The sequence below is a fragment of the Protomyctophum bolini genome, assembly GCF_963924005.1.
Source record: "Protomyctophum bolini genome assembly, chromosome: 12".
NCBI classification, from domain to species: Eukaryota; Metazoa; Chordata; class Actinopteri; order Myctophiformes; family Myctophidae; genus Protomyctophum; species Protomyctophum bolini.
In genome coordinates, this window is record NC_137873.1 from 6,652,098 (window position 1) to 6,679,882 (window position 27,785).

The 27,785-nt window shown below is 43.5% G+C and overlaps 1 protein-coding gene across 1 annotated transcript; it reads right to left on the reverse strand.

The window, feature by feature from the left end:
* Positions 1–10,869: 10,869 nt before the first annotated feature.
* Positions 10,870–27,345, reverse strand: ankrd33bb (ankyrin repeat domain 33Bb; the record flags this gene model as incomplete). The annotated part of the gene is made up of 7 exons (XM_080777936.1): positions 10,870–11,187; positions 11,995–12,381; positions 12,989–13,152; positions 14,308–14,448; positions 22,858–22,987; positions 26,334–26,672; positions 27,181–27,345. 7 exons carry the CDS (start codon positions 27,343–27,345, stop codon positions 10,870–10,872), a joined length of 1,644 nt encoding a protein of 547 aa, XP_080634062.1.
* Between the last annotated feature and the right edge of the window lie 440 nt (positions 27,346–27,785).

The following is a 27,785-nucleotide window of genomic DNA, read 5'->3' on the forward strand; positions in this document are numbered from 1 at the left end:
GATAGGGGCTATAGCCCATGGTCCAAAATGATGAGAAACGAGGCTAACTTTTTTTTCCAAAATTTAAAAAAACATGGGCTATAACCCATCGTTTTTTTCATTTTTGTCAAATCATCAAAAATGATGTAAAACAGCGCGCTATAGTATGCCGTACGATATGGGCTATAGCCCATGGTCCAAAATGATGAGAAACGAGGCTAACTTTTTTTTTCAAAATTTCAAAAAACATGGGCTATAACCCATCGTTTTTTTTATTTTTTCATTTTTGTCAAATCATCAAAAATGATGAAAAACGGCGCGCTATAGTATGCCGTACGATAGGGGCTATAGCCCATGGTCCAAAATGATGAGAAACGAGGCTAACTTTTTTTTCAAAAATTTCAAAAAACATGGGCTATAACCCATCGTTTTTTTATTTTTTCATTTTTTTCAAATCCTCCAAAATGATGAAAAACGGCGTGCTATAGTATGCCGTACGATAGGGGCTATAGCCCATGGTCCAAAATGATGAGAAACGAGGCTAACTTTTTTTTCCAAAATTTCAAAAAACATGGGCTATAACCCATCGTTTTTTTCACTTTTTCATTTTTTTTAAATCCTCCAAAATGATGAAAAACGGCGTGCTATAGTATGCCGTACGATAGGGGCTATAGCCCATGGTCCAAAATGATGAGAAACGAGGCTAACTTTTTTTTCCAAAATTTCAAAAAACATGGGCTATAACCCATCGTTTTTTTCATTTTTGTCAAATCATCAAAAATGATGTAAAACAGCGCGCTATAGTATGCCGTACGATATGGGCTATAGCCCATGGTCCAAAATGATGAGAAACGAGGCTAACTTTTTTTTTCAAAATTTCAAAAAACATGGGCTATAACCCATCGTTTTTTTTATTTTTTCATTTTTGTCAAATCATCAAAAATGATGAAAAACGGCGCGCTATAGTATGCCGTACGATAGGGGCTATAGCCCATGGTCCAAAATGATGAGAAACGAGGCTAACTTTTTTTTCAAAAATTTCAAAAAACATGGGCTATAACCCATCGTTTTTTTATTTTTTCATTTTTTTTAAATCCTCCAAAATGATGAAAAACGGCGTGCTATAGTAAGCCGTACGATAGGGGCTATAGCCCATGGTCCAAAATGATGAGAAACGAGGCTAACTTTTTTTTCCAAAATTTCAAAAAACATGGGCTATAACCCATCGTTTTTTTTTTTTTTTTTTTTTTTCAAATCCTCCAAAATGATGAAAAACGGCGTGCTATAGTATGCCGTACGATAGGGGCTATAGCCCATGGTCCAAAATGATGAGAAACGAGGCTAACTTTTTTTTCCAAAATTTCAAAAAACATGGGCTATAACCCATCGTTTTTTTATTTTTTCATTTTTTTTAAATCCTCCAAAATGATGAAAAACGGCGTGCTATAGTATGCCGTACGATAGGGGCTATAGCCCATGGTCCAAAATGATGAGAAACGAGGCTAACTTTTTTTTCAAAAATTTCAAAAAACATGGGCTATACCCATCGTTTTTTTATTTTTTCATTTTTTTCAAATCCTCCAAAATGATGAAAAGCGGCGTGCTATTGTATGCCGTACGATATGGGCTATAGCCCATGGTCCAAAATGATGAGAAACGAGGATAACTAAAAAAAATAAAAAAACATGGGCTATAACCCATCGTCGCATGGAGACAGAACTCTGCACCATGCATCTCACATGCCTTTGTGGCATAAACATAAAGACAAGGATGTATAAACCGAATGTTGTAGGTTCAAAAATGAGTCAATATAAAAACTGAAACAACAAATCACACTCTTCATTAGGAGTGACATATTGGGTAAGACTAAGATAACGGTTGTAAAAAGCCCCTTGCTGGGCTTGAACCTTGAACCTTCTGTTTGCGAAGCCTGTGTCTTAACCGCTGCTACAACTTTGCTTATACATTAGAGACAAACCTACAAAGGTACAACCTTGCAAAGATGCAAAATGAAAAAAGAATAACTAAAGGCCCTGCTCTTTGTAATACACATACAAACTTGGAAAAACATCCTTGATGTAAGAGTCAGCTAAATATTGTATAAATGTCCGTACTAGTAGGCCTACTTGTGTGCAACAAGCAAGTAGGCACTCGATAGGGTGCAGTTCTAGTTTATTTTGCCATAACACCCACATTTTACTGTGTCGAAAGTGTGCATTGTTTTTTAACCTCCTAAAGAACCTCTATATTCTGAAAGGTGGGTTAAGTCAGACATTCTCAACTGCATCAAGTTCGAACCTGCTGAAGATTTAAAGGTCGGTCCCTGTTTCAATCCTGGATTTAGGCAGTTCAAATGAGGTACAGAAAACCCTTCGACTCTTTGGCTGATCTCACGGAGTGAAAAACTTTATGAGTTTACAGAAGAACAAAAGAAACAAAAAAGTGTCAGTAAAGAATGGAGTGGGATTAGGCCACTTTATTTTTTTGATTGAACCTGAGTGGGCTTTGAACCCACCATCTCCCGATCATGTGGCAGCATTCTAACACACTGAGCTACTGGCTCCAGACAATTCACACTTATTTTTTGTTTCTTTTGTTCTTCTGTAAACTCATAAAGTTTTTCACTCCGTGAGATCAGCCAAAGAGTCGAAGGGTTTTCTGCACCTCATTTGAACTGCCTAAATCCAGGATTGAAACAGGGACCGACCTTTAAATCTTCAGCAGGTTCGAACTTGATGCAGTTGAGAATGTCTGACTTAACCCACCTTTCAGAATATAGAGGTTCTTTAGGAGGTTAAAAAACAATGCACACTTTCGACATAAAAGCCCTAAAGAAACAAGTGTAATTGGTGGAGGTGCTCTAGGTGATCGAGTTCTAGCGTGGCTACCAATGCGACTGTGTACCGAGGTACATGGCCAAAGCAGGTTCAAGGCCAGCCTGGGGGACCAAGCTGTACCCAAGCACTGAAGCCAATACTCATCGATGTACTCTGTTACCCTGGGTCTACTGGGATGCAGTACAGTGGGGCCGGGGGGGGGTATTTCCCCCCCGTGTTTCCACACAGTAAAATGTGGGTGTTATGGCAAAATAAACTAGAACTGCACCCTATCGAGTGCCTACTTACTTGTTGCACACAAGTAGGCCTACTAGTACGGACATTTATACAATATTTAGCTCACTCTTACATCAAGGATGTTTTTCCAAGTTTGTATGTGTATTACAAAGAGCAGGGCCTTTAGTTATTCTTTTTTCATTTTGCATCTTTGCAAGGTTGTACCTTTGTAGGCCTACCTGTCTCTAATGTATAAGCAAAGTTGTAGCAGCGGTTAAGACACAGGCTTCGCAAACAGAAGGTTCTAGGTTCAAGCCCAGCAAGGGGCTTTGTTCAACCGTCATCTTAGTCTTACCCAATATGTCACTCCTAATGAAGAGTGTGATTTGTTGTTTCAGTTTTTATATTGACTCATTTTTGAACCTACAACATTCGGTTTATACATCCTTGTCTTTATGTTTATGCCACAAAGGCATGTGAGGTGCATGGTGCAGAGTTCTGTCTCCATGCGACGATGGGTTATAGCCCATGTTTTCTGATTTTTTTTAGTTATCCTCGTTTCTCATCATTTTGGACCATGGGCTATAGCCCATATCGTACGGCATACTATAGCACGCCGTTTTTCATCATTTTTGAGGATTTGAAAAAAATGAAAATATAAAAAAACGATGGGTTATATCCCATGTTTTTTGAAATTTTGAAAAAAAAAGTTAGCCTCGTTTCTCATCATTTTGGACCATGGGCTATAGCCCATATCGTACGGCATACTATAGCACGCCGCTTTTCATCATTTTTGAGGATTTGAAAAAAATGAAAAAATAAAAAAACGATGGGTTATAGCCCATGTTTTTTGAAATTTTGAAAAAAAGAGTTAGCCTTTTTTCTCATTATTTTGGACCATGGGCTATAGCCCATATCGTATTATAGATTAGTTTCAGGTGGGGTAATCTAAACACAGCATCTTAACACTGGTTGTCAAGCTATATAGTATTTTTTGCAGTTTCCCTGCTTGAAAGGGATGGCACAGACCATATGGAGATTGTTACTGGGTTTCACTCATACAATGACCACACAGTTTCCTTCTTTTTACTCTTCTTTACTTTGTAGTTGAGTACAGTTGTACAGGTATTGTGTAAGTCAGTTAGTGGGTAAGTCAGGTAAGGTGAAAAACCTTAAAGGGAAAATAAAAAAGAACTAATGTAAGTATAATGCACATTCAATCAATACACATACTTTACATGTTCTAAACACCTAAATATCATTTTTACTTAAGTGTCTCTTAATCAACTCATTTCTAAATCAATTCATTTTTTGCTCAATTCGTTTCTAAACAGTTTTTAAACATAATAAACTCATGAAATGTAAATTAAATAAACTGAATTAATTAGCATCATTGAAACGTTTTTATCAATCAATAATCAATTCAAATGTATTTTAAATCAAATGATCATGTTCATTGTTCATGTCCAATTGGCCATCATGTTTCCTTTAACTTCAACTCAAGTCATCATAAACAACAACAAACAATAACAAGTGTCCATGAACTGGCATGCAACTGGCATGATCTGTCACAGATATACAGTTCTCTCACCGGCTGTCTCTCCAGCATTTATTATGGCTGCACCGTTCTGCTCTGCTGTTTGTGTGTGTTGCTCCTGTTTGGATGCACACTGCTGTTTCTCATGGAGGTTTGTGTGTTTCCTGTGTTTGGCCAACGCCCTACTCTCAGGTGCAGTGAATGCACTGATGCTGATTAGTGAGGCAATTGGGGAGTGAGTGAGTGAGTGAGTGACAATCAGCAGAGTGTCAGTGGCAATGATTGTCAGTCCAGATTTAACCCTTTGCTCTCCATTTCTTCAAGTTGACTTCACACTGGTGAAATAGGGAATTTCATATTTAATGTGAACATACAACAGGACTAAGGTTAGCAGGTTACAGCGCTGTAGGGCTTCGAACCCTATATCCAGGCAGAAGCTTGGATAGTACACTACCAGAAAACAAACAAAAAAGCTTTGTAGTAGTATCCAGCAGTTAGCTCACTGTGATGAGAGGCTGTCCTGGAGAGCCACAGGTCCAGGGTTCAAATCCTGGTCAAAATTGTGACACTTTGCTTTACAAACTGATTTCCAGAAGGACAACTTTAAAGCAGCCCAGAAATTCACCATGTTTGTGTGCCTCAATGGCCCAGTGGATAAGTCAAATGATATCCGTAGTATACCTAGTAGAAGTGTGCCGGTTCGAACCTGACTCATATCTTTACGTTCAAGACCGATTTCAGAAGAAGAAAACAAACAAAAAAGCTTTGTAGTAGTATCCAGCAGTTAGCTCACTGTGATGAGAGTCTGTCATTGAGAGCCACAGGTCCAGGGTTCAAATCCTGGTCAAAACTGTGACACTTTGCTTTACACACTGATTTCCAGAAGGACAACTTTAAAGCAGCCCAGAAATTCACCATGTTTGTGTGCCTCAATGGCCCAGTGGGTAAGTCAAATGATATCCGTAGTATACCTAGTAGAAGTGTGCCGGTTCGAACCTGACTCATATCTTTACGTTCAAGACCGATTTCAGAAGAAGAAAACAAACAAAAAAGCTTTGTAGTAGTATCCAGCAGTTAGCTCACTGTGATGAGAGGCTGTCATTGAGAGCCACAGGTCCAGGGTTCAAATCCTGGTCAAAACTGTGACACTTTGCTTTACACACTGATTTCCAGAAGGACAACTTTAAAGCAGCCCAGAAATTCACCATGTTTGTGTGCCTCAATGGCCCAGTGGATAAGTCAAATGATATCCGTAGTATACCTAGTAGAAGTGTGCCGGTTCGAACCTGACTCATATCTTTACGTTCAAGACCGATTTCAGAAGAAGAAAACAAACAAAAAAGCTTTGTAGTAGTATCCAGCAGTTAGCTCACTGTGATGAGAGGCTGTCATTGAGAGCCACAGGTCCAGGGTTCAAATCCTGGTCAAAACTGTGACACTTTGCTTTACACACTGATTTCCAGAAGGACAACTTTAAAGCAGCCCAGAAATTCACCATGTTTGTGTGCCTCAATGGCCCAGTGGATAAGTCAAATGATATCCGTAGTATACCTAGTAGAAGTGTGCCGGTTCGAACCTGACTCATATCTTTACGTTCAAGACCGATTTCAGAAGAAGAAAACAAACAAAAAAGCTTTGTAGTAGTATCCAGCAGTTAGCTCACTGTGATGAGAGTCTGTCATTGAGAGCCACAGGTCCAGGGTTCAAATCCTGGTCAAAACTGTGACACTTTGCTTTACACACTGATTTCCAGAAGGACAACTTTAAAGCAGCCCAGAAATTCACCATGTTTGTGTGCCTCAATGGCCCAGTGGATAAGTCAAATGATATCCGTAGTATACCTAGTAGAAGTGTGGCCGTTCAAACCGGCAAAGACTCATGTCAAAAAACATGGGCTATAACCCATCGTTTTTTTCATTTTTTCAAATTTCCTCAATTTCCTCAATTTCCTGAACTTTTTTTTTCAAAATTTCAAGTTAGCCTAAATTGCGGAAAATTGCGGAAATTGCGGAATTCAGGAAATTTCAGAAATTGCAAATTGCGGAAATTGCGGAATTCAGGAAATTTCAGAAATTGCAAATTGCGGAAATTGCGGAAATTGAGGAAATTTGAAAAAATGAAAAAAACGATGGGTTATAGCCCATGTTTTTTTACATGAGTCTTTGCCGGTTTGAACCGGCACACTTCTACTAGGTATACTACGGATATCATTTGACTTATCCACTGGGCCATTGAGGCACACAAACATGGTGAATTTCTGGGCTGCTTTAAAGTTGTCCTTCTGGAAATCAGTGTGAGGAAATTTGAAAAAATGAAAAAAACGATGGGTTATAGCCCATGTTTTTTGACATGAGTCTTTGCCGGTTTGAACCGGCACACTTCTACTAGGTATACTACGGATATCATTTGACTTATCCACTGGGCCATTGAGGCACACAAACATGGTGAATTTCTGGGCTGCTTTAAAGTTGTCCTTCTGAAAGTCAGTGTGCAAAGCAAAGTGTCACATAGCCACATGACTAATGTGGGATTCGAACCCTGGACCTACGATATGGGCTATAGCCCATGGTCCAAAATGATGAGAAACGAGGATAACGTTTTTTTTCTAAATTTCAAAAAACATGGGCTATAACCCATCGTTTTTTTCACCTCAAAGGTGTTTTCACAATTATGAAAAAACGACAACATTCTAGCCTATAGTATCGTTTTTCATGATTTTCGCACACACACACACACACACACCCCTTTTTCAGACTTGTATACGCTCAAATTCCTCTTTGTATATTTATTTTAATGTTCGTTTCACACAATTATTTAGGGTGCAGTCTTTAAAACAACCAATGACATTACATTATCGTGTCAACAATGAGAGTTCACTCAAATCTCTTCTGTTCTCGGCATGTCGATGCCAGTGCAGTCGGTGTTTTATTCGTCCACTCCATGGCCTGCCCAGAGGAGACAGATATACCGCTTTGGGTCAGCAGTAGAAACACAGAACAGTTCCTTGAGGTCCTCTTGAGTCAACAACGTCCTCCTGGATACACCCACCGTTACAGTCGTTCCTGTATGCTCCATAGACTGTCAGTCTATCAGTTAGTCCTTGGATTGTACATCGCCAAAAAGAATATTATGACATTAGAAATGAGACTTTAAACTAGTGACTGGAAGCAGAAAGTATTCATGACCATGTTTATTAAGGTAATACAGTCCAGGTGAAGTTGGGCCCAAATACATGGACTTCTATGGAGCTATGGGTTTTTTTGGGCCCAATGACAGCGCCACAACAGGCCATTATATGAACTTTCAGGAAATCCCGATTTCCTCAGTGGCTTCACAAAATATCTGTCTGACTTCCCCCCTGGTATGCTCACACTCTTGTATGTATAGACAGCCCCTGGCAAGAGGTGTTATAAGGTCTGATTTCCTGGTTTCTGGCTATCATATCCTGTTCTACTTCTTTGACTATATAGAAGTGTCTATTTGTACGTCTCTAAATGTTTTGATGAATTGAACATGGTGGACCCTGTTGTAAACAAGTGTAATGCTTAATTGGGTCGTCCACTCACAGTTAACAGTCTTTGTATCGAGTTTGTGCTTGAAATGTACTGTAATCCTGAAAACTGTTAATACATATTTCAATCAATCAATATCGGTACAACAGGCTCTGTATATGCACAGGTTGCGTGTGTTAGGTCCGACGTTCCAACAGTCCGACAGGCGTTAGTTAGTCCGACACCCTATCCACACTTTTCCTGGGCTGTGTGTGCTCCACTTCCTGTCGATTTGATCCAATGAAATCCAATGAAACTGGTCAGATGACCAATGATATCCAATGAAATCGACAGGAAGTGGAGCACACACAGCCCAGGAAAAGTGTGGATACCAAAAAACCCCAAACCCTCAACCTATAACCTCACAGGAAGTCTTAACATCCCACGGGTTAGTTTTTAACCGGCCACGCATGTCGGGAGCGAGGGTGTTGTCAGACTAATGCCTGTCAGACTGTTAGTGTATACAGTATGTCTATAACCAACATAATACACCCCCTATATGCACATACGCCATTTTGGAAATGGCCTCTTAATTTCCGACTTCCCTTGTGTTACCGATGATACAAATGGATAGCCTCTGTTCCATTTAGTGTACAGTGGTTCTCAAACCTTTTTAAGCCATTCTTAGATCAGATTCTAAAAATGTCTTCCACAGCCTGACAGTTTTCTGAAAAAGATATGTTTCTAGTATGTCAGTCGTTCTTCGATTTTTAAAAAATAGCAGACCTACAAGCTCGTAGCGCGCCACTCGGTGGCGCGCTATGAGCTTGTAGATCTGCTGTTTTTCAATAGCTAAAGCATAACATAATGCTGAGAGTGTACAAATGTCAACAAGTGGACCAATGCTGCTTGCGGGTCCATTTGTACATGCTCTGTGTTACACACTAGCACACTTTGAGACCCACTGCAATGTTTCCATGTGTACCAACAAGGACATTAGCACTACAGCACCCCGACTCCGTTCGACCAGAATGGAACCGAGCCTTCATTAGTATCAGTGGCAACACCTGAAGGAAGGAAGTCGGAAGAGGCCTGGACGTATAGGGAGAGATATTTCCGAAATGGCGTTCGTGTGCATAGAGGCATAGAGCTTAGAGTATACTGTGTGTATATATATATATATATATATATATATATATATATATATATATATATAATAGAGCCTATTGGGGGTTTTCACAACGGAAAGATTTACAAGAAAAGTGTCCAAAAGCCGTGCTAGTGGCGGCTATAGAGGCCAAACCAGACCAAATTGCCTCCCCAAAGGCCCCATGCATGCATTCACTAGTGGGGCTACAAATCAAATCAAAATTGAGATAAACAAAAAGCATTATTATTATTACAGGCAGATTGGGAGATAACTGTGTGCAAGTGCAAAGTTTGGCCTAAGGGGTTCGTGCTATAGAGGAAAGCCCAGGGGGTCACCTGTAAACAAGTATAGGGTCCGTCCTCCAGGGAATAGGAAGGTTAACAGTATACATTCCATGGCAATCACGCTAGTGTCGAGGCGTAAGGACGCATGGACGGACGGATGGACGGTACCAATTTGCCCCGCCCGCCACTCGTGGGGGCTAATATTAATAACCAATATCCCCAACCGGTTGTGTCTTTCCTGCAGTAGCCTCCGCTGAGCAATACATTAATATCCCATATGGCTGAATCAAGCCCAACAACACACACCGTCTGTGAAGACGGTGTGCGCAGCGATGCGGCACACAGGTGTTGCCGCGCGGCAACGCCTGTGAAAATAGAACAGTCAGTGGCGTATCGGAGCGGTCAGGCGAGGCGTGAACGCGCGCCAGCGAGCGCCGGACGCCGCCGGTGTGCGATATAGGGTTCATTGAAAATAACGGAGGCGGCGGCTGTTTTGACGCGCGGCGTTCGCAGACAGGTGTGTGTTGGGCTTCAGGGAGTCAAGGGAATTTCAACGACTCAGGATTAGATGGATCACATCCTCTGGCTCATCGACTTCCTCCTCTCTCTCCCACCACACCGCCCCGCATGGGGGGGGTCATCCATAATGTTCTATGTTACCCGGATCCTACGTTCCCCTTAATTAGGGTTTATAGGCTTTAGGCGTTATTGTTGTAAGCGGGGGAACACAGAACCCGAGGGAACATGGACAGACACGCGGCTTGACACAGAAAGGTATTATTAAGGTCCGGACGACACTCGACGATGCTCCCAAACTTAAAACGGTTTATTAATGGTTCCTTTACACCAGGGGTTCTCTCAAACTCTTTTTGGTGCCTCCAGGTATTACATATACCCCTTTGGGAGGGGGGGAGAAATGTCTTTGTTTGTCCTATAAACCCCCGGCCCAGGCACCTGGATTTTAGTCAGTGCATGGATGTTCTTCTCCTTAACGCAGATACGCGGCTTCCCCCTTCCTTCCTTCCCCCCCGTCACCTCCTCCGCAGTAAGGGCAGCACGCGCTGCCTCTCCTCCTCCTCTCTTCCTTCCTCCTCTCCTCCTCCCTTCCTTCCCTCCGTCACCTCCTCCGCAGTTAAGGGCGCTGCCTCTCCTCCTCCTCCTCCCTTCCTTCCCTCCGTCACCTCCTCCGCAGTAAGGGCAGCACGCGCTGCCTCTCCTCCTCCTCCTCCCTTCCTTCCCTCCTGTCACCTCCTCCGCAGTAAGGGCAGCACGCGCTGCCTCTCCTCCTCCTCCTCCCTTCCTTCCCTCCTGTCACCTCCTCCGCAGTAAGGGCAGCACGCGCTGCCTCTCCTCCTCCTCCCTTCCTTCCCTCCTGTCACCTCCTCCGCAGTAAGGGCAGCACGCGCTGCCTCTCCTCCTCCTGCCGGCGCTCCTCCCTCTTCATCTTGTAGTTCCACTTGGGCACCGTGAGCTGCCCGGCGCTGCGGCCACCCCTCCCCCGGGGGAAGCCGGACGGCAGGAGGCTGCTGGGCGCGGGCGCCTTGAGGAGCCTCACGGTGGGCACCACCAGGCCCGGCCGCACGCTGCTCCTCCGCATCATGTTGAGCGGCAGGAGGCTGGCGCGACGCACGGCCAGAGAGGACACGGCCGCCACGTCCTGGAGGAGCTGCGGCTGCAGGCTGGCCCGCCGCACCTGGGGTCAAAGTCAAAGTCGTACGATTTGTCACACACGTTATACCGCAGTGAAATTTGTTCTCCGCATTTTTTGTCCGATCTGTAATTTTATGGTTAATCATTACTGAAATGCTTCTATGCCAAAAATCATAATAAACAGATGTTTTAAAAAAAGAAAAGAAAAGATATCAAAATTGAGGTCCGGGGCTAAAGGCTAAACTTCCGCTCGCTCGAGCCATGGAGTTATAATTATACCCCCAGTACCGTGGCGGGGGAGAAAACGTGGATATATATTACAGTACCTGCTTCTTGGGTACGAGCTTTACGGTACAGTCTACAGTACCCGCTTCTCTTTACGGCGCGGTGTAAGGTATACCTGCTTCTTGGGTACGAGCTTTACGGTACAGTCTACAGTACCCGCTTCTCTTTACGGTACGGTGTACGGTACCTGCTTCTTGGGTACGAGCTTTACGGTACAGTCTACAGTACCCGCTTCTCTTTACGGTACGGTGTACGGTATACCTGCTTCTTGGGTACGAGCTTTACGGTACAGTCTACAGTACCCGCTTCTCTTTACGGTACGGTGTACGGTACCTGCTTCTCTTTACGGTACAGTCTACAGTACCTGCTTCTCTTTACGGTACAGTCTACAGTACCTGCTTCTCTTTACGGTACGGTGTACGGTACCTGCTTCTCTTTACGGTACAGTCTACAGTACCCGCTTCTCTTTACGGTAACGGTGTACGGTATACCTGCTTCTTGGGCACGAGCTTTACGGTACAGTCTACAGTACCCGCTTCTCTTTACGGTACGGTGTACGGTATACCTGCTTCTTGGGCACGAGCTGCACGCGGCTGTTCTGGAAGAGCCTCTTGTAGACGTTGAGCCTCTCGGGGCCCATGCGCTTCAGCTCCTCCAGGCGCCGCCGCCGCAGGATCTCCTGCACGGCCAGCCGCCGGCGGCCCAGGCAGGGGGCGCTGCCCGGCGCCACCGTGTGGCAGGCCGTGGCGATGAGCGGCGACGCCAGGCACGTGGTCACGCGCACCATGTGGTCCAGGACGCCGTCGTCCACCGGCGCCACCCTGCCGCCGCCGCCGATGCCGAGGGCGAGGAAGTGGCGCAGGAGGAGGAAGGAGGAGCAGGAGCGCGGGAGGAGGAGGTCCGCCAGGCGGCGCCAGCAGGAGACAGGCTGCAGGGCGCGGGCCACGCGCTCCTGAAACACACACACACTTAACTTTATTTGCATTCACATTTTACAAGACATTTCTTGAACACAAACAATAGTGGATGCGCAAACTTGAGAAAAACTCTACAACAAGTGCTTCAGGATATACAGATCACGGGGTACAGAAAGCATCGCCTTCTCCATATATGGCGACTGCCAATTATTGCAGACCCTGAACAGAATTTTGTCGATGCCTTAATTAGCTCTCTGCAATCTGCAGGCTTCCAAATATGAACATGAAGTATAGTTTACATTTGTAGCCAAGCTGTATAATAGCATCCTTAAGACGCTGGTATACTTAAGCACCTTGGTAAGGAATGCCTCTTCCAGACTGTGGTCAAATGTACATGATGCCACTTCCAAAATGGTCACGCACGCACGCACGCTCGCTCACTCACTCACTCACTCACTCTCACACACACACTCTCACACACTCTCACACACTCTCACACACACACACTCACACACTCACACACACTTTATTTGCATTCACATTTTACAAGAAATTTGTAAAATGCGTGCCATCGCTGAGATGGGCGGCGGTGCTCATTCTGGTACCTCTATCATGGGCCCAACATGGTGGACATTATGGTACCTCTAACATGGGCCACTCCATGTTGAACTTGTCACAGAACTGCTCGGCACAGGGCTGGGCCATCAGCATGTCCATCAGGTTCACCGTGTCGTAGCGACCCGTGAACAGAGCCCACTCCCTGGGGGTCATCTTACGGCCGTAGTCCCGCGCCTCCACCTCGGCACCTGGACATGCAGGGGAAAGCACACGCTCAGTAGTAGTAATAATAATAATAATAATAATAATAACCCATTTAGGACTGACGTCGACATTAAAACAATGCTCGCTCTGAAAGAATATATATTCAAAGATTTGTGCTGCATTTTCACGATTTTTCAAAAATAGCAGATCTACAAGCTACATGAGCTTGTAGATCTGCTATTCTTCAATAGCTAAAGTATAACATAATGGTTAAAAACACCAAAAGTGTTCAACATGAGGCCTCTGACGCAGTCTGTTATGTTTTATACCGTTCAACATGAGGCCTCTGACGCAGTCTGTTATGTTTTATACCGTTCAACATGAGGCCTCTGACGCAGTCTGTTATGTTTTATACCGTTCAACATGAGGCCTCTGACGCAGTCCGTTATGTTTTATACCGTTCACCATGAGGCCTCTGACGCAGTCTGTTATGTTTGTTTTATACCGTTCAACATGAGGCCTCTGACGCAGTCTGTTATGTTTGTTTTATACCGTTCAACATGAGGCCTCTGACGCAGTCTGTTATGTTTTATACCGTTCACCATGAGGCCTCTGACGCAGTCTGTTATGTTTTATATACCGTTCAACATGAGGCCTCTGACACAGTCTGTTATGTTTGTTTTATACCGTTCAACATGAGGCCTCTGACGCAGTCTGTTATGTTTGTTTTATACCGTTCACCATGAGGCCTCTGACGCAGTCTGTTATGTTTTATACCGTTCAACATGAGGCCTCTTATGCAGTCTGTTATGTTTGTTTTATACCGTTCAACATGAGGCCTCTGACGCAGTCTGTTATGTTTCATACCGTTCAACATGAGGCCTCTGATGCAGTCTGTTATGTTATGTTTTATAGCGTTCAACATGAGGCCTCTGATGCAGTCTGTTATGTTATGTTTTATACCGTTCAACATGAGGCCTCTGATGCAGTCTGTTATGTTATGTTTTATACCGTTCAACATGAGGCCTCTGACGCAGTCTGTTATGTTTGTTTTATACCGTTCAACATGAGGCCTCTGACGCAGTCTGTTATGTTTGTTTTATACCGTTCAACATGAGGCCTCTGACGCAGTCTGTTATGTTTGTTTTATACCGTTCACCATGAGGCCTCTGACGCAGTCTGTTATGTTTGTTTTATACCGTTCAACATGAGCGCTCTGACGCAGTCTTTGCGGCCCTGCATGGCGGCCTTCATCATGGCCGTGAAGCCGTGGCAGTTCCTCCTCTCGATGTCCAGTCCTGGGAAGTAGTCCAGGAGGAAGTTGGAGATGGTTATGTGACCTGTGGCGGCGGAGCAGAGGAGAAGACATTTAAACCTCATTAAATGGGTTATGTGACCTGTGGCGGCGGAGCAGAGGAGAAGACATTTAAACCTCATTAAATGGGTTATGTGACCTGTGGCGGCGGAGCAGAGGAGAAGACATTTAAACCTCTTTACGAGCCATATAGACGACAAGACGTCTAATTGCCAATTATGGACCGGATGCCACGGAAGACAAGACGTGCTCCCTTGGGAATTATGCACATTACCAGGGCCGGCCCTCCCATCAGGCAAGTCAGGCAATAGCCTGGGGCATCAGGAGGGGACGGGGGCAGCAGAGCCCAGTCACAGATACTTTCGCTTTCAAGCGCTGCGCGCAGCAAAACAGCTGAGCTGACGCTGTTTCTGTGGCTGTTCTGCTCTGCTGCCTGCCCCCCCACCCCTGCTACTAAATCCAGCCAGCCAGGGGTGGGGGGTGTGGCCGGTGGAATGCCCCCTCCCCCGCCCCCAGCCTAACCTACAGGGCAAACGGCATGGTGCACTGATGGGGAAAATAAACAAATAAAGTACTGTGTTGTCCACTCGTCGTGGTGTTTTTTTTGTTGGTGTTGTGATGTCCAAGAGGCCAAACCAACCCTCTGGTCATCAGGGAAGAAAGAAAAAAAAAAGAATTGGATGAAAAACGGGAGGTATGAATGTGATTACTAAACAGTGAATCATGAATAAACTGTCTAGTTATTTGAGCTAAACAAGTAGCAACAAGCTAGCTGCTACTGCATGTTGTGTTGTCATTGTCACTTGTCAGACTTGCTATTAGCTAGCTTATTTAGTTGAGAATGAGTAAATATATGGGCATATAATGTCAAATAAGTTAATTTGATAATTTCCCAAGAGCCCAACTTTATTTGTCCCCCTGAGGGCAAATGGTTTTGTTTACTTTTAGCCAGTAAGCAAAGCCAGCCCATTGTTTCAATTTCAATCTCAACAAATTGTACACTCAAAGTTAGTAACTTTGAATTTAAATTAGTCCTGTAAGGGTTCATTACAGTGATTAAAATTATATGCTATGATACTGATATTATTTTTTAGAATTGAGAGAGGATCACAATAGAGAACCATTTTGTGGAACACTCTCCTATTTAATACTACCACCAATTTATAATCTGTTCAGTACATATTACATTTGTATTATTTAAAAAAAATACCTGTTTTTAATGGATAACAATATAGAAGCTTTAGTCTGTGTCTAATGTTGACTTGTCCATTGCATATGTCTGCTGTTACTATATAGAAGTGTCTATTTGTATGTCTCTAAATGTTTTGATGAATTGAACAAGGTGGACCCTGTTGTAAACAAGTGTAATGCTTATTTGGGTCGTCCACTCACAGTTAACAGTCTTTGTATTGAGTTTGTGCTTGAAATGTACTGTAATTCTGCAAACTGTTAATAAATATTTCAATCAATCAATCTGTCGGGAAGAGCCTAGTTGCCATCCCAACAGAAACAATATGTATTTTTAACATTACAGTCTCAGGTCAGGTCAACAAACTGGTAAGAATTTGAAGCGCCAAAATTTGAAGAGTGCATCATGGCACCATGGCGGCGGCGGCGGGGGGGGGGGGCATCAGGAAATATCTAGCCTGGGGCAGTATTTTAGTCAGGGCCGGCCCTGCACATTACATTGCATAATAGAATTACAATTTCTTTCTTTTTTTATAATGGGAGAATTGGCACTCAAAGCCTAAACTGGTGACCACCAGGTGGCGCTGAAAGAGTTTCAAATGGCTCGACAGAAAGTATAGCTCATAACATGTCTATATGGTGGATTTTTATGAAACAAAGAAAGAGCGCTTATAAACATTTATAAGCAGTTTGTAGATGAGTAATAATCATGAACAGACCGTTTGTTGACATCTGTAAATGTTTACCCAAACATTTATAACTATGTGAATAGTTTACTACATACTAATACCTTACTAATAACATATGAATTAAGTTTAGACATAGTTATAAATGTTTAGCTACACATTTACGAATGTGTGTTCATGATTATTGCTCATCTACAAACTACTTATAAATGTTTATAAATGCTTCATAACAGGTCGTTATTGTAAAGTAGTGTTACCCATTTTTTAATACAATCAGACAGTTTCTGTCTGGATGTATGGGCTGTCAAGGACTGAATTATATATATATATATATATATATATATATATATATATATATATATATATATATATATATATATATATATATATATATATATATATATATATATTTATTTTTTTTGCCACTCAGTAGGCATTCTGCCACGACATCCTGGCTAAATGACCTGTCATCCTTTATTCACCTAGAAAAAAATGTATTCTCAACTAGAGGCTCATTGAATAACTTCTCTAGAACCTGGGACCCTTTTATTTTATATAATATTAATTATTTAACTGCAGTTGATTAATTTCCCTCTCTTCCTTAGCTTATTTTATATGGTCATCTCTTGCCTACAAGTTTCTTTCCCAATTATTTTTTCTAAGTATTGTTTATTATCGTACATTTTTCTATATATCTATTCTCCCCTCAGGGCTAACGGGTGGGTGGGTGGGTATGTGTTATTGTTTGTTTGGTCATGGATGTTGTTGTTTTGTTTTTGTTTTTGTTGTACCATGTTCCTTGTATGTTCCTTGTAAAAAAATCTAACACGATACCACAGTTTTTCCGGGTTTAAAAAGCCCTAAGATACAATAGGCTGATTGTATAGTCCGTTTTCCTTCACAGCTTAGACGGTACAGACGGTAAAAGACCTTATACCTTATTTTTAGCACAACCTTAATGTAAGCAACACGGCTGCGGCAAATACAATTAATTTGCTCATTGTAAATAACCGGCTTTCAAGAAGAAAAAAAAATAAAAAAAATAGGGCGAAATTCAGTTTACTTTACTGGGCATGGTGGCGATGATGAAGTATGAATTAGGCTTTAGAAAGCACCCTGCTGTATATTTGTGTCGACTCATTTTCTCATTTCACCGTGACTCGGTGTTGTGAAGTAGTTTGTCATGAAAGGGAATCAATGGCGGCCTTAAGCCATTCTGAACGGGAACCCCTTTTGGTGTTTTAAGCATTATAGACAATGATATACTTTATAGCTATTGAAAAATAGCAGATCTACAAGCTAGTAGCGCGGCACTCGAGCTTGTATAGGTCTGCTATTTTTGAAAAAAATCGTGAAAATGCGGCACAAACCTTTGAATATAATTATATTCTTTCAGAGCGAATGTTTTTAACTCAAATCTTTGCTTCTGGGGGAGGGGGGAGGGGGGGTCCCTGGAACAACATATTTCCAGATGGGGTTCATCTGCGGCCAATTACATAATAATCTTGGGGGTCCTTGACATAGAAACATAGGGTTTTTTCAAAGAAAACTGTCGACAGAATCGTTCCCGGCCCAGAATGGGTTAATGAGGGAGAAAATGAAGAGCTGTGTGGCGCCATTCATCATCGTTAGCTTAGCGCGCGGCTCCAGAGCCCCATAAGGGTTGATGCATGGCGGCTGTACCGCTACGGAATTACGGCCGTGATGATATTCCAGCGCCCGGGGTTTAGCCTCAACGTCCTCATGCAGCCGCAACACTGGAAGTATTAACCCATTCTGACCTGAGATCAGATTCATAACGAGGTTTCCACTGGACACACACTGGTCTGATGAACCCATTCTGACCTGAGATTAGATTCTAAAAATGTCAGTCAAAAATAGCAGAAAAATGTCAGTCAAAAATAGCAGACCTACAAGCTCGTAGCGCGCCACTCGGTGGCGCGCTATGAGCTTGTAGATCTGCTATTTTTCAATAGCTAAAGCATAACATAATGTGAACCCCAAAATGGGTTCCCGTTCAGAATGGGTTAAGTATATATATATATATATATACAGCCGACATACAAGCTCACAGCGTGGCCAGGATGCGGCGCGGCGTGGGCTTGCATCTCGGATATTTGAAGTGCGCGACACCGTCGCCTGACTACGTATAAATTGTCGCGCAAAAAAAGTGACTGTTGCTGTTGTAAATTATGTGCTTTTTATTTTATTTATTAATTTGCTTTTGTTTGGTGCCATTTGGGAGGTTTCTGACTCCAGTTGTTGCAACAAATTCAAGCCGTTTGTTATATAGAGTGGAGAAAAAATATATATAATATTTTCACATTATTAAAGGGACACTTCACCCTTTTTGCAAAAAAATGTATGTTAATGACGTTTAGACGCTTTAGAACACTTTCCTGGGGGTCTTTATGTGTGTAATGTGTGGTTTTAGATATTTTAGATTGTAGCAGTGAGCCTGTTGTCTCTGATGTCATGGACACAGGGGCTCACTTCCTTCCTGGACTACATGTTGTCTCAGTAAGACAGCTCTCCCCCCTATCCACATGGAGGAGCAGTGCACCAAAGAATTATGGGAATTGTAGTCCAGGAAGGTAGTGAGACCAGTGTCCATGACATCAGAGACAACAGGCTCACTGCTACAATCTAAAATATCTAAAACCACATATTACACACATAAATACCCCCAGGAAAGTGATCTAAAGCTTCTAAACGTCATTAAACATGTATTTTTTTGCAAAAAGGGTGAAGTGTCCCTTTAAGAATCTAACAGTACCGTAATATTTGATACAGTTGTCTGTTACAGCCTCCCGACTCAGGCCACTGCCGTCCCCCTGTTACTGTTATCATAGCATCGAATTGCATGAAACATATATCGTTTTAAACGGCATCTTCTGTCTTGCCCCTTAGATAGAACTTTATGTAGACTTGGATAGCATTTTAATACAGACTTGCTTGCAGACTTACTTGCTTGCAGACTTGCAGACTATACACTTTATAGTGTATAGTATTAGTATATATAGTTTATACGTATCGTTTCATTAAATAGCTATTCCCACGGTTACGCCCTTAGCTTACGCATGTTTCATGATAACTACTTTTTTATGTATGTGATGTGGCAGCGGTGGCCGGAACGGTTTGCGGAGCGGTCTTGATATCGGAAGGTCGCTATAGTTCGTATCTCCGGACCGGCACGTTAAAATTACCACCGCTGAAGTGCCCTTATTGGACATGGCTAGCCCAAATTTTTTGATTCTCGTAGAGGTTTTTTTCGATTCTGACGAATCTCTCTACGAGAGTCAAAACGCTAACTCCGCCCCTAATGTCGAAGAAGCAAACTGATGCCTTTAAATCACTCTTACCTTGTACAAATGCAAAATCTAAGCTGCTTTTCATGTTGCCCCACTTGTTTGTGAGCTCTGCGGAAGCATATTAAACTCTGTCAATGCTTATTTTTCAATAAAAAACGTTTTATAGTCAACTCTGTTTCTGAGTATTTCTTTCACCCGCAGCCATCTTGCTTTTCTCTCCATTGTAAATACGGTAAACGGCGCAACAGAATTGTAAATGCGGTAAACGGCGCAAGAATATTGCCCGCGCCCCTAGCGGCCAGGGTTCTCTTGCGCATTTACAATGGAGAGAAAAGCAAGATGGCTAAAATACCTTTTTTATCGAAAAATAAGCATTGACAGAGTTTAATATGCTTCCGCAGAGCTCACAAACAAGTGGGGCAACATTAAAAGCAGCTTAGATTTTGCATTTGTACAAGGTAAGAGTGATTTAAAGGCATCAGTTTGCTTCTTCGACATTAGGGGCGGAGTTAGCGTTTTGACTCTCGTAGAGAGATTCGTCAGAATCGAAAAAAACCTCTACGAGAATCAAAAAATTTGGGCTAGGACATGGCATTGAACCCCTACCATGAAATGTTCTATGAGCAGGGCCTGGCTGTAAACAAGTTCTTGAGCTTAGTCCAGTTACCCTGGGTAAACATAGTACCTTTCCTTTCCTTAGTCCAGTTATACCCTGGGTAAACATAGTACCTTTCCTTTCCTTAGTCCAGTTACCCTGGGTAAACATAGTACCTTTCCTTTCCTTAGTCCAGTTACCCTGGGTAAACATAGTACCTTTCCTTTCCTTAGTCCAGTTATACCCTGGGTAAACATAGTACCTTTCCTTTCCTTAGTCCAGTTACCCTGGGTAAACATAGTACCTTTCCTTTCCTTAGTCCAGTTACCCTGGGTAAACATAGTACCTTTCCTTTCCTTAGTCCAGTTATACCCTGGGTAAACATAGTACCTTTCCTTTCCTTAGTCCAGTTATACCCTGGGTAAACATAGTACCTTTCCTTTCCTTAGTCCAGTTACCCTGGGTAAACATAGTACCTTTCCTTTCCTTAGTCCAGTTATACCCTGGGTAAACATAGTACCTTTCCTTTCCTTAGTCCAGTTATACCCTGGGTAAACATAGTACCTTTCCTTTCCTTAGTCCAGTTACCCTGGGTAAACATAGTACCTTTCCTTTCCTTAGTCCAGTTATACCCTGGGTAAACATAGTACCTTTCCTTTAGTCCAGTTATACCCTGGGTAAACATAGTACCTTTCCTTTCCTTAGTCCAGTTACCCTGGGTAAACATAGTACCTTTCCTTTCCTTAGTCCAGTTATACCCTGGGTAAACATAGTACCTTTCCTTTAGTCCAGTTATACCCTGGGTAAACATAGTACCTTTCCTTTCCTTAGTCCAGTTACCCTGGGTAAACATAGTACCTTTCCTTTCCTTAGTCCAGTTATACCCTGGGTAAACATAGTACCTTTCCTTTCCTTAGTCCAGTTATACCCTGGGTAAACATAGTACCTTTCCTTTCCTTAGTCCAGTTACCCTGGGTAAACATAGTACCTTTCCTTTCCTTAGTCCAGTTACCCTGGGTAAACATAGTACCTTTCCTTTCCTTAGTCCAGTTATACCCTGGGTAAACATAGTACCTTTCCTTTCCTTAGTCCAGTTATACCCTGGGTAAACATAGTACCTTTCCTTTCCTTAGTCCAGTTACCCTGGGTAAACATAGTACCTTTCCTTTCCTTAGTCCAGTTATACCCTGGGTAAACATAGTACCTTTCCTTTCCTTAGTCCAGTTATACCCTGGGTAAACATAGTACCTTTCCTTTCCTTAGTCCAGTTACCCTGGGTAAACATAGTACCTTTCCTTTCCTTAGTCCAGTTATACCCTGGGTAAACATAGTACCTTTCCTTTAGTCCAGTTATACCCTGGGTAAACATAGTACCTTTCCTTTCCTTAGTCCAGTTACCCTGGGTAAACATAGTACCTTTCCTTTCCTTAGTCCAGTTATACCCTGGGTAAACATAGTACCTTTCCTTTAGTCCAGTTATACCCTGGGTAAACATAGTACCTTTCCTTTCCTTAGTCCAGTTACCCTGGGTAAACATAGTACCTTTCCTTTCCTTAGTCCAGTTATACCCTGGGTAAACATAGTACCTTTCCTTTCCTTAGTCCAGTTACCCTGGGTAAACATAGTACCTTTCCTTTCCTTAGTCCAGTTACCCTGGGTAAACATAGTACCTTTCCTTTCCTTAGTCCAGTTATACCCTGGGTAAACATAGTACCTTTCCTTTCCTTAGTCCAGTTACCCTGCAGGGTAAACATAGTACCTTTCCTTTCCTTAGTCCAGTTACCCTGGGTAAACATAGTACCTTTCCTTTCCTTAGTCCAGTTACCCTGGGTAAACATAGTACCTTTCCTTTCCTTAGTCCAGTTACCCTGGGTAAACATAGTACCTTTCCTTTCCTTAGTCCAGTTACCCTGGGTAAACATAGTACCTTTCCTTTCCTTAGTCCAGTTACCCTGGGTAAACATAGTACCTTTCCTTTCCTTAGTCCAGTTACCCTGGGTAAACATAGTACCTTTCCTTTCCTTAGTCCAGTTACCCTGGGTAAACATAGTACCTTTCCTTTCCTTAGTCCAGTTATACCCTGGGTAAACATAGTACCTTTCCTTTCCTTAGTCCAGTTACCCTGGGTAAACATAGTACCTTTCCTTTCCTTAGTCCAGTTACCCTGCAGGGTAAACATAGTACCTTTCCTTTCCTTAGTCCAGTTACCCTGGGTAAACATAGTACCTTTCCTTTCCTTAGTCCAGTTACCCTGCAGGGTAAACATAGTACCTTTCCTTTCCGTAGTCCAGTTACCCTGGGTAAACATAGTACCTTTCCTTTCCTTAGTCCAGTTACCCTGCAGGGTAAACATAGTACCTTTCCTTTCCTTAGTCCAGTTACCCTGGGTAAACATAGTACCTTTCCTTTCCTTAGTCCAGTTACCCTGCAGGGTAAACATAGTACCTTTCCTTTCCTTAGTCCAGTTACCCTGGGTAAACATAGTACCTTTCCTCAGTCCAGTTATACCCTGGGTAAACATAGTAGGCCTACCTTTCCTTTCCTTTATGTATTGTCATGGTTTTTGTGTTGTGTTGCTTATTGTAAAGTCGCTCTGGATCAAGAGCGTCTGCTAAACGCCTAAATTTGAACAAAGAAGAACAAAGCTCAAAGACCTGCTTGTGCCGCCGTGATGAGAGCGGTGTTCCCCTCGTTGTCCTGCCAGTTGATGTCGATGTAGGGACACTGGGAGAGCGCCATGACCACGTCCACGTAGCCCGCGTAGCACGCCACGATCAGGCCGTTCTGGAAGCACAACAAAGGCCTTTTTTAGACTCACTGTCCCGCCCCAGTGTTGTTTTTGGCAGCAAAATTTCTATTTTAGTTTTAAGTCATAGTCTTTGGAATAGTGTTCCATTTAGTTCTTGTCACACTTCAGTCACACGGAATGTTTTAGTGTTAGTCTAAATTAGGACTGAATGTCATGAGATTTTAGTCGACTAAATCTACAGTTGATTTAGTCGACTAAAATGCATTTAGTCTTGGTTTTAGTCATCATGGCTTAGTTTTCATTTAGTTTGTCATTGGAAAAAGGTAGTCGACGAACATTTTTTGTCTTAGTTTTAGTCGACGAAAACAACACTGGTCCCATCCCAGGCGGTTCCCAGACCGTTCAGGTCCCAGACCCAGAAGAGAGGTCAGAGATGTCTGTCCGGGACCCATAGTGAAAGTAGCAGATCTACAAGCGCCTTGCGAGCTTGTAGATTGGCTATTTTCTTCCCAATTCTTACTTATTAGATTTGTATTTACTAGTCCTTACCCGTTGTGAGATATCAGGTTCATTAGCAATCTAAATCCCGTGGCATAATGAGATGACGCAACAGGAAGTGCATGGTGTCACTAGTGTCAGGTCATTAATTAGCCTCGGAAACCCAGACGTTTTTATTTCCAGGGAGAAGAAAAAAGAAAAGTCTGGGACCGAGACCACTTCAATACGGCATAGAGTAGCGCAAACGTCGATCACTCTCTGCTGATTTCTGATCGTCTGCACCGTTGTTAAATTGACGCATACACGTATACACACTCCTCTCTCTCTCTCTCTCTCTCTCTGTCTGTCACTCTAATTCTCTAATTGTCTCATGTGACAGAAGAAGTTACCAATTACGGAACGCAGCGCAGTCAGGATGGAAACCAGGCTAGGTCAAAGGTCGGTAGCCTCGGCCTATAGGTCTTGCCCAGCGTGGAAAGTGTTCTAAATATTCTAAACGTTCATTAACAGTTTTCTCTTTAAGTAAATGTATAGTTATGCTTTCCACCACTGGCTTGATGTACACACCGCCACCGTCACACGACAACGAGGTATAATAATGCAGGGCTTAAGCGGTTAGAAGTTGAGCCATGCGTTATTCCAAGCCGTTTCTCGGGGGCTGCGTTTGCTCTCTGTGCAACCGACACTCTCCATCTGTCGCCGAAAGGCTTAAACCAACCGGCCTTATAAGTGAGGATTTAACCCACAGGAGGACATCGAGTCCCCTGACCTCCTCCCTCCTCGTCGTTAGGAGAGCACACGGCTATAGCAGCTGACCTGGAGTCAGTTTGCCGGAGCCACGCGTCCTGACGGCGTCTGCTGCTGGGAACATTTCCTCCAGCTGACGCGGGTTCAGTGAAGCTCAAGCAAGTTTGACTCTCTGGTTTTTTAAGATTTTGACTTTGCATGACCAGGCATTTAGAAACTGATTTAAATGGTAAAATGGTGCATTTATATAGCGCCTTTATCCAAGGCCGCTTTACATAGATTGTGCATTACATTCACCCATTCACACATACGTTCACGGCGGAAGCCATGCAAGGCACCAACCAGCACATCGGGAGCAATTAGGGGTTCAGTGTCTTTGCCCAAGGACGCTTCGACATGTAGACAGGAGGAGGAGCCGGGATTCGAACCGCCGACCCACGGATCATTGGACCACCTGCTCTACCTCCTGAGCCACAGTCGCCCCGTTTAGAACACGATACTGCAGTATATCCACCTTTCAGCGGGTTCAAAGGTAATAGTCCTGACTCGCTGCGTTCAGTGATTTGTTGTCACTTCGTAGTGAAGAAGTGACAAAACCAATTATGGAACGCTTACGCAGCGCAGTCAGGATGGAAACTAGGTTAGGTCAAAAGGTTGGAAGCCTAGGAGTATAGGTCTCGACAAGCGTGGGATGATCACTTCTCCCTTTGACAGATCACTCTCACACACACACACACACACACACACACACCATCTTGTTTTCCACTCTGTACATAGTGTTTTTTATTTTGTGACGATATTGAATTTTGTTGTTATTTTTCATGTCATGTTTATGGATTGAATACATAGGACCTGAATGGAAACAAGACCACAAGGACTTGTTGTCGTTTGTTTTTTTTAGCTTTACTTTTAAACCAAGTGTTTTGATTGTACTCTGATTGATTTAATACTTTATTAGACAGAAATGCAAACGGCAACAATGTGTCTGATCTTGATTAATCAATAATTAGTCATGCGAAGACATTGTCGTGATGTCTTGATTTCCTTGTTCATGGAATTGGCTGTGATAGAAGTTTCAAAACATCGTAGCAGCTTTAGTGGTCTAAGCTATCTATAAATGCACCAAGTCTCTGTGTGTGCATGACTTTTTACTTGTGAAAAATGTTTTTACTGTATCTTCTTGTGCATTTTGCATACTGTATGTGTTTGTTTTTTATGCTGTCCAGCACTTTGGTCAACCTTGGTCGTTTTAAATGTGCTCTAGAAATAAAATGTACTTGACTTGACTTGAAATCCACGTAACTCGAGAACCGTTCGTTCCACCGACTTCAAACTCGCAGCACACGTTCCACACCACGACCGCCATGCAGTGCCCGGCCTCGTTTGCGAGAGGCAACACAGTCAGTCTGGGCCACGAGACAGTCTGTCTGGCCACTCAGAGAGTCAACACAGTCACGTCTGGGCCACGAGACAGTCTGTCTGGCCACTCAGAGAGTCAACACAGTCACGTCTGGGCCACGAGACAGTCTGTCTGGCCACTCAGAGAGTCAACACAGTCATGTCTGGCCACGAGACAGTCTGTCTGGCCACTCAGAGAGTCAACACAGTCACGTCTGGGCCACGAGACAGTCTGTCTGGCCACTCAGAGAGTCAACACAGTCAGTCTGGCCACGCAAGACTATAGAGCGCCGCAGTCCCTCCCCCTTTCAGAAAAACGAGTGGCCCAGGAAATGAAAACCCAATTCATTCTCCCACTTCGGCACTTCTTATTTAATTTATTTAAAGACGGTTACGCCGCGGACAAAGCCAACTCGGATCGTGAGAAATCATGACAATGAACACAATGTTTTGGGCCGATCAAATAATTAGAAAGAAGAAAAGAAAGTCAGGAGACAACACTATTTGTTTTGTTTTTCGTCTTATAAATTATTTGATCGGCCCAAAACATTGTGTTCATTGTCATGATTTGTCACGATCCGAGTTGGCTTTGTCCGCGGCGTAACCGTCTTTAAATAAATACTTAAAGAAATGGTTATGGGAAAAATGCATTGGGATTCATTTCCTGGGCCACTCGTTGTTCTGAAAGGGGGAGGGACTGCGCCACTCTACAGCGAACAGTTCAGAGCGACACCTTACTCTTTTGTTCCGGTCCGTCTCCTTCACCTCCTCCTCGCTGAGCCCCTGGCGGATCATGATCTTGACGATGATGGCGTTGTTGTTGCAGCAGGCCTTGAAGAAGGAGACGACGTCGGGCTCGGGGCTGGGCGAGGGACTGCCGCGCCACTGCGCCGCCACGGAGTCGTCCGGCGGGTAGAAGGAGTCGTCCGAGGCCACGCTCCGCGTGTCCGAGAAGAGCGAGTCCATGTCCAGCTCCTCGAACTCCTGGTACACCTCGTCCTCGTCGTCCTCCCAGTAGTCGGCCACGTAGTCGGGAACGTAGTCCGAGTACAACTCCTCCTCCTCCTGCTGCTCGGACTATATGGGGGAAAACATATGGGAGGGCGATGTTGAGGGAAAATATTATCGCCGTTTATTTCAAGCAGTGTCACACGATACATTATCACAGTATTTTGTCATGCTGTTTTTATGGTTATTCTTGAGGTTACTTAAAGGACCACTTCACCACTTTTCAACCTATCTTCATTATAATAGGTCCTCACTAATAATCATGATAAAATGGCATGATTCTTTTCTACTCAGTCCGTGTCTCATATAGGAGGGCTGTTTAGAAACCGTCTTCCAGTGACATCATCATTAGGCAGATTTTCTTTTTAAAACAAGATTATTTTTTTTTACAAAAATGTTTAGGTTTTTCATTATCGTGAGAACGATATGGCTTCCATTTTCGCATTGCAACTTTTCAGGACTAGAGAGCCTGCAGTTTCTATTAGCTTGCATTCCCCATCGATGATGTCACTGGAAGACGGTTTCTGAACTGCCCACAGCCCTCCTATATGAGACGCAGACTAGAGTGGTACTGTACCTCGGCCTCCGCCTCGTCCTCCTCTTCGACCACCGTGATGACGGTGGGCGTGTCCCCCATCGCCGCCAGGCCGCCGCCGCCCCCTCTCGCCACGCCCACGCCATTCTGCAGAGTTTTCACCGAACCCCCTCCTCCGCCTGCAGGGTCCTCCGTTTTCAGCACCATTTAACGTCCCCGGCCTCGGGTTGGGGGACCCACCCGGGGGGGGTACCCCACGTTTCCTCCTCTTTCAGACCCTCCCTCCCTCCAAGGATGGGACGTCAAAAGGTTTTGTGTGTCCACTCAAATCCTGCCATGCATGATGTTGTTGCCAGACCTGGCGGCCCAGCCCAGCCTACATGATCCGTTGTTGTTATTATACCCACTCAAGTTGCCAGGTTGTGAAAAGTTTTATCGGAAAGCCTATAAGCGGAGCTGTGCTGTGGTCCTGGAGGTCTACTGGAACTGGCTGCTATTAGAGGCTTCCTCCATTGTCTCTAGGTCGTCGTTGACAATAACAGAACATCGAACCACAGAAGAATAATTATAATAATAAAACACTACATCATCTGGGAAAATGTGTGACCTCTATATACGTCATCCCCAGTGACCATATGAAGAAGGTT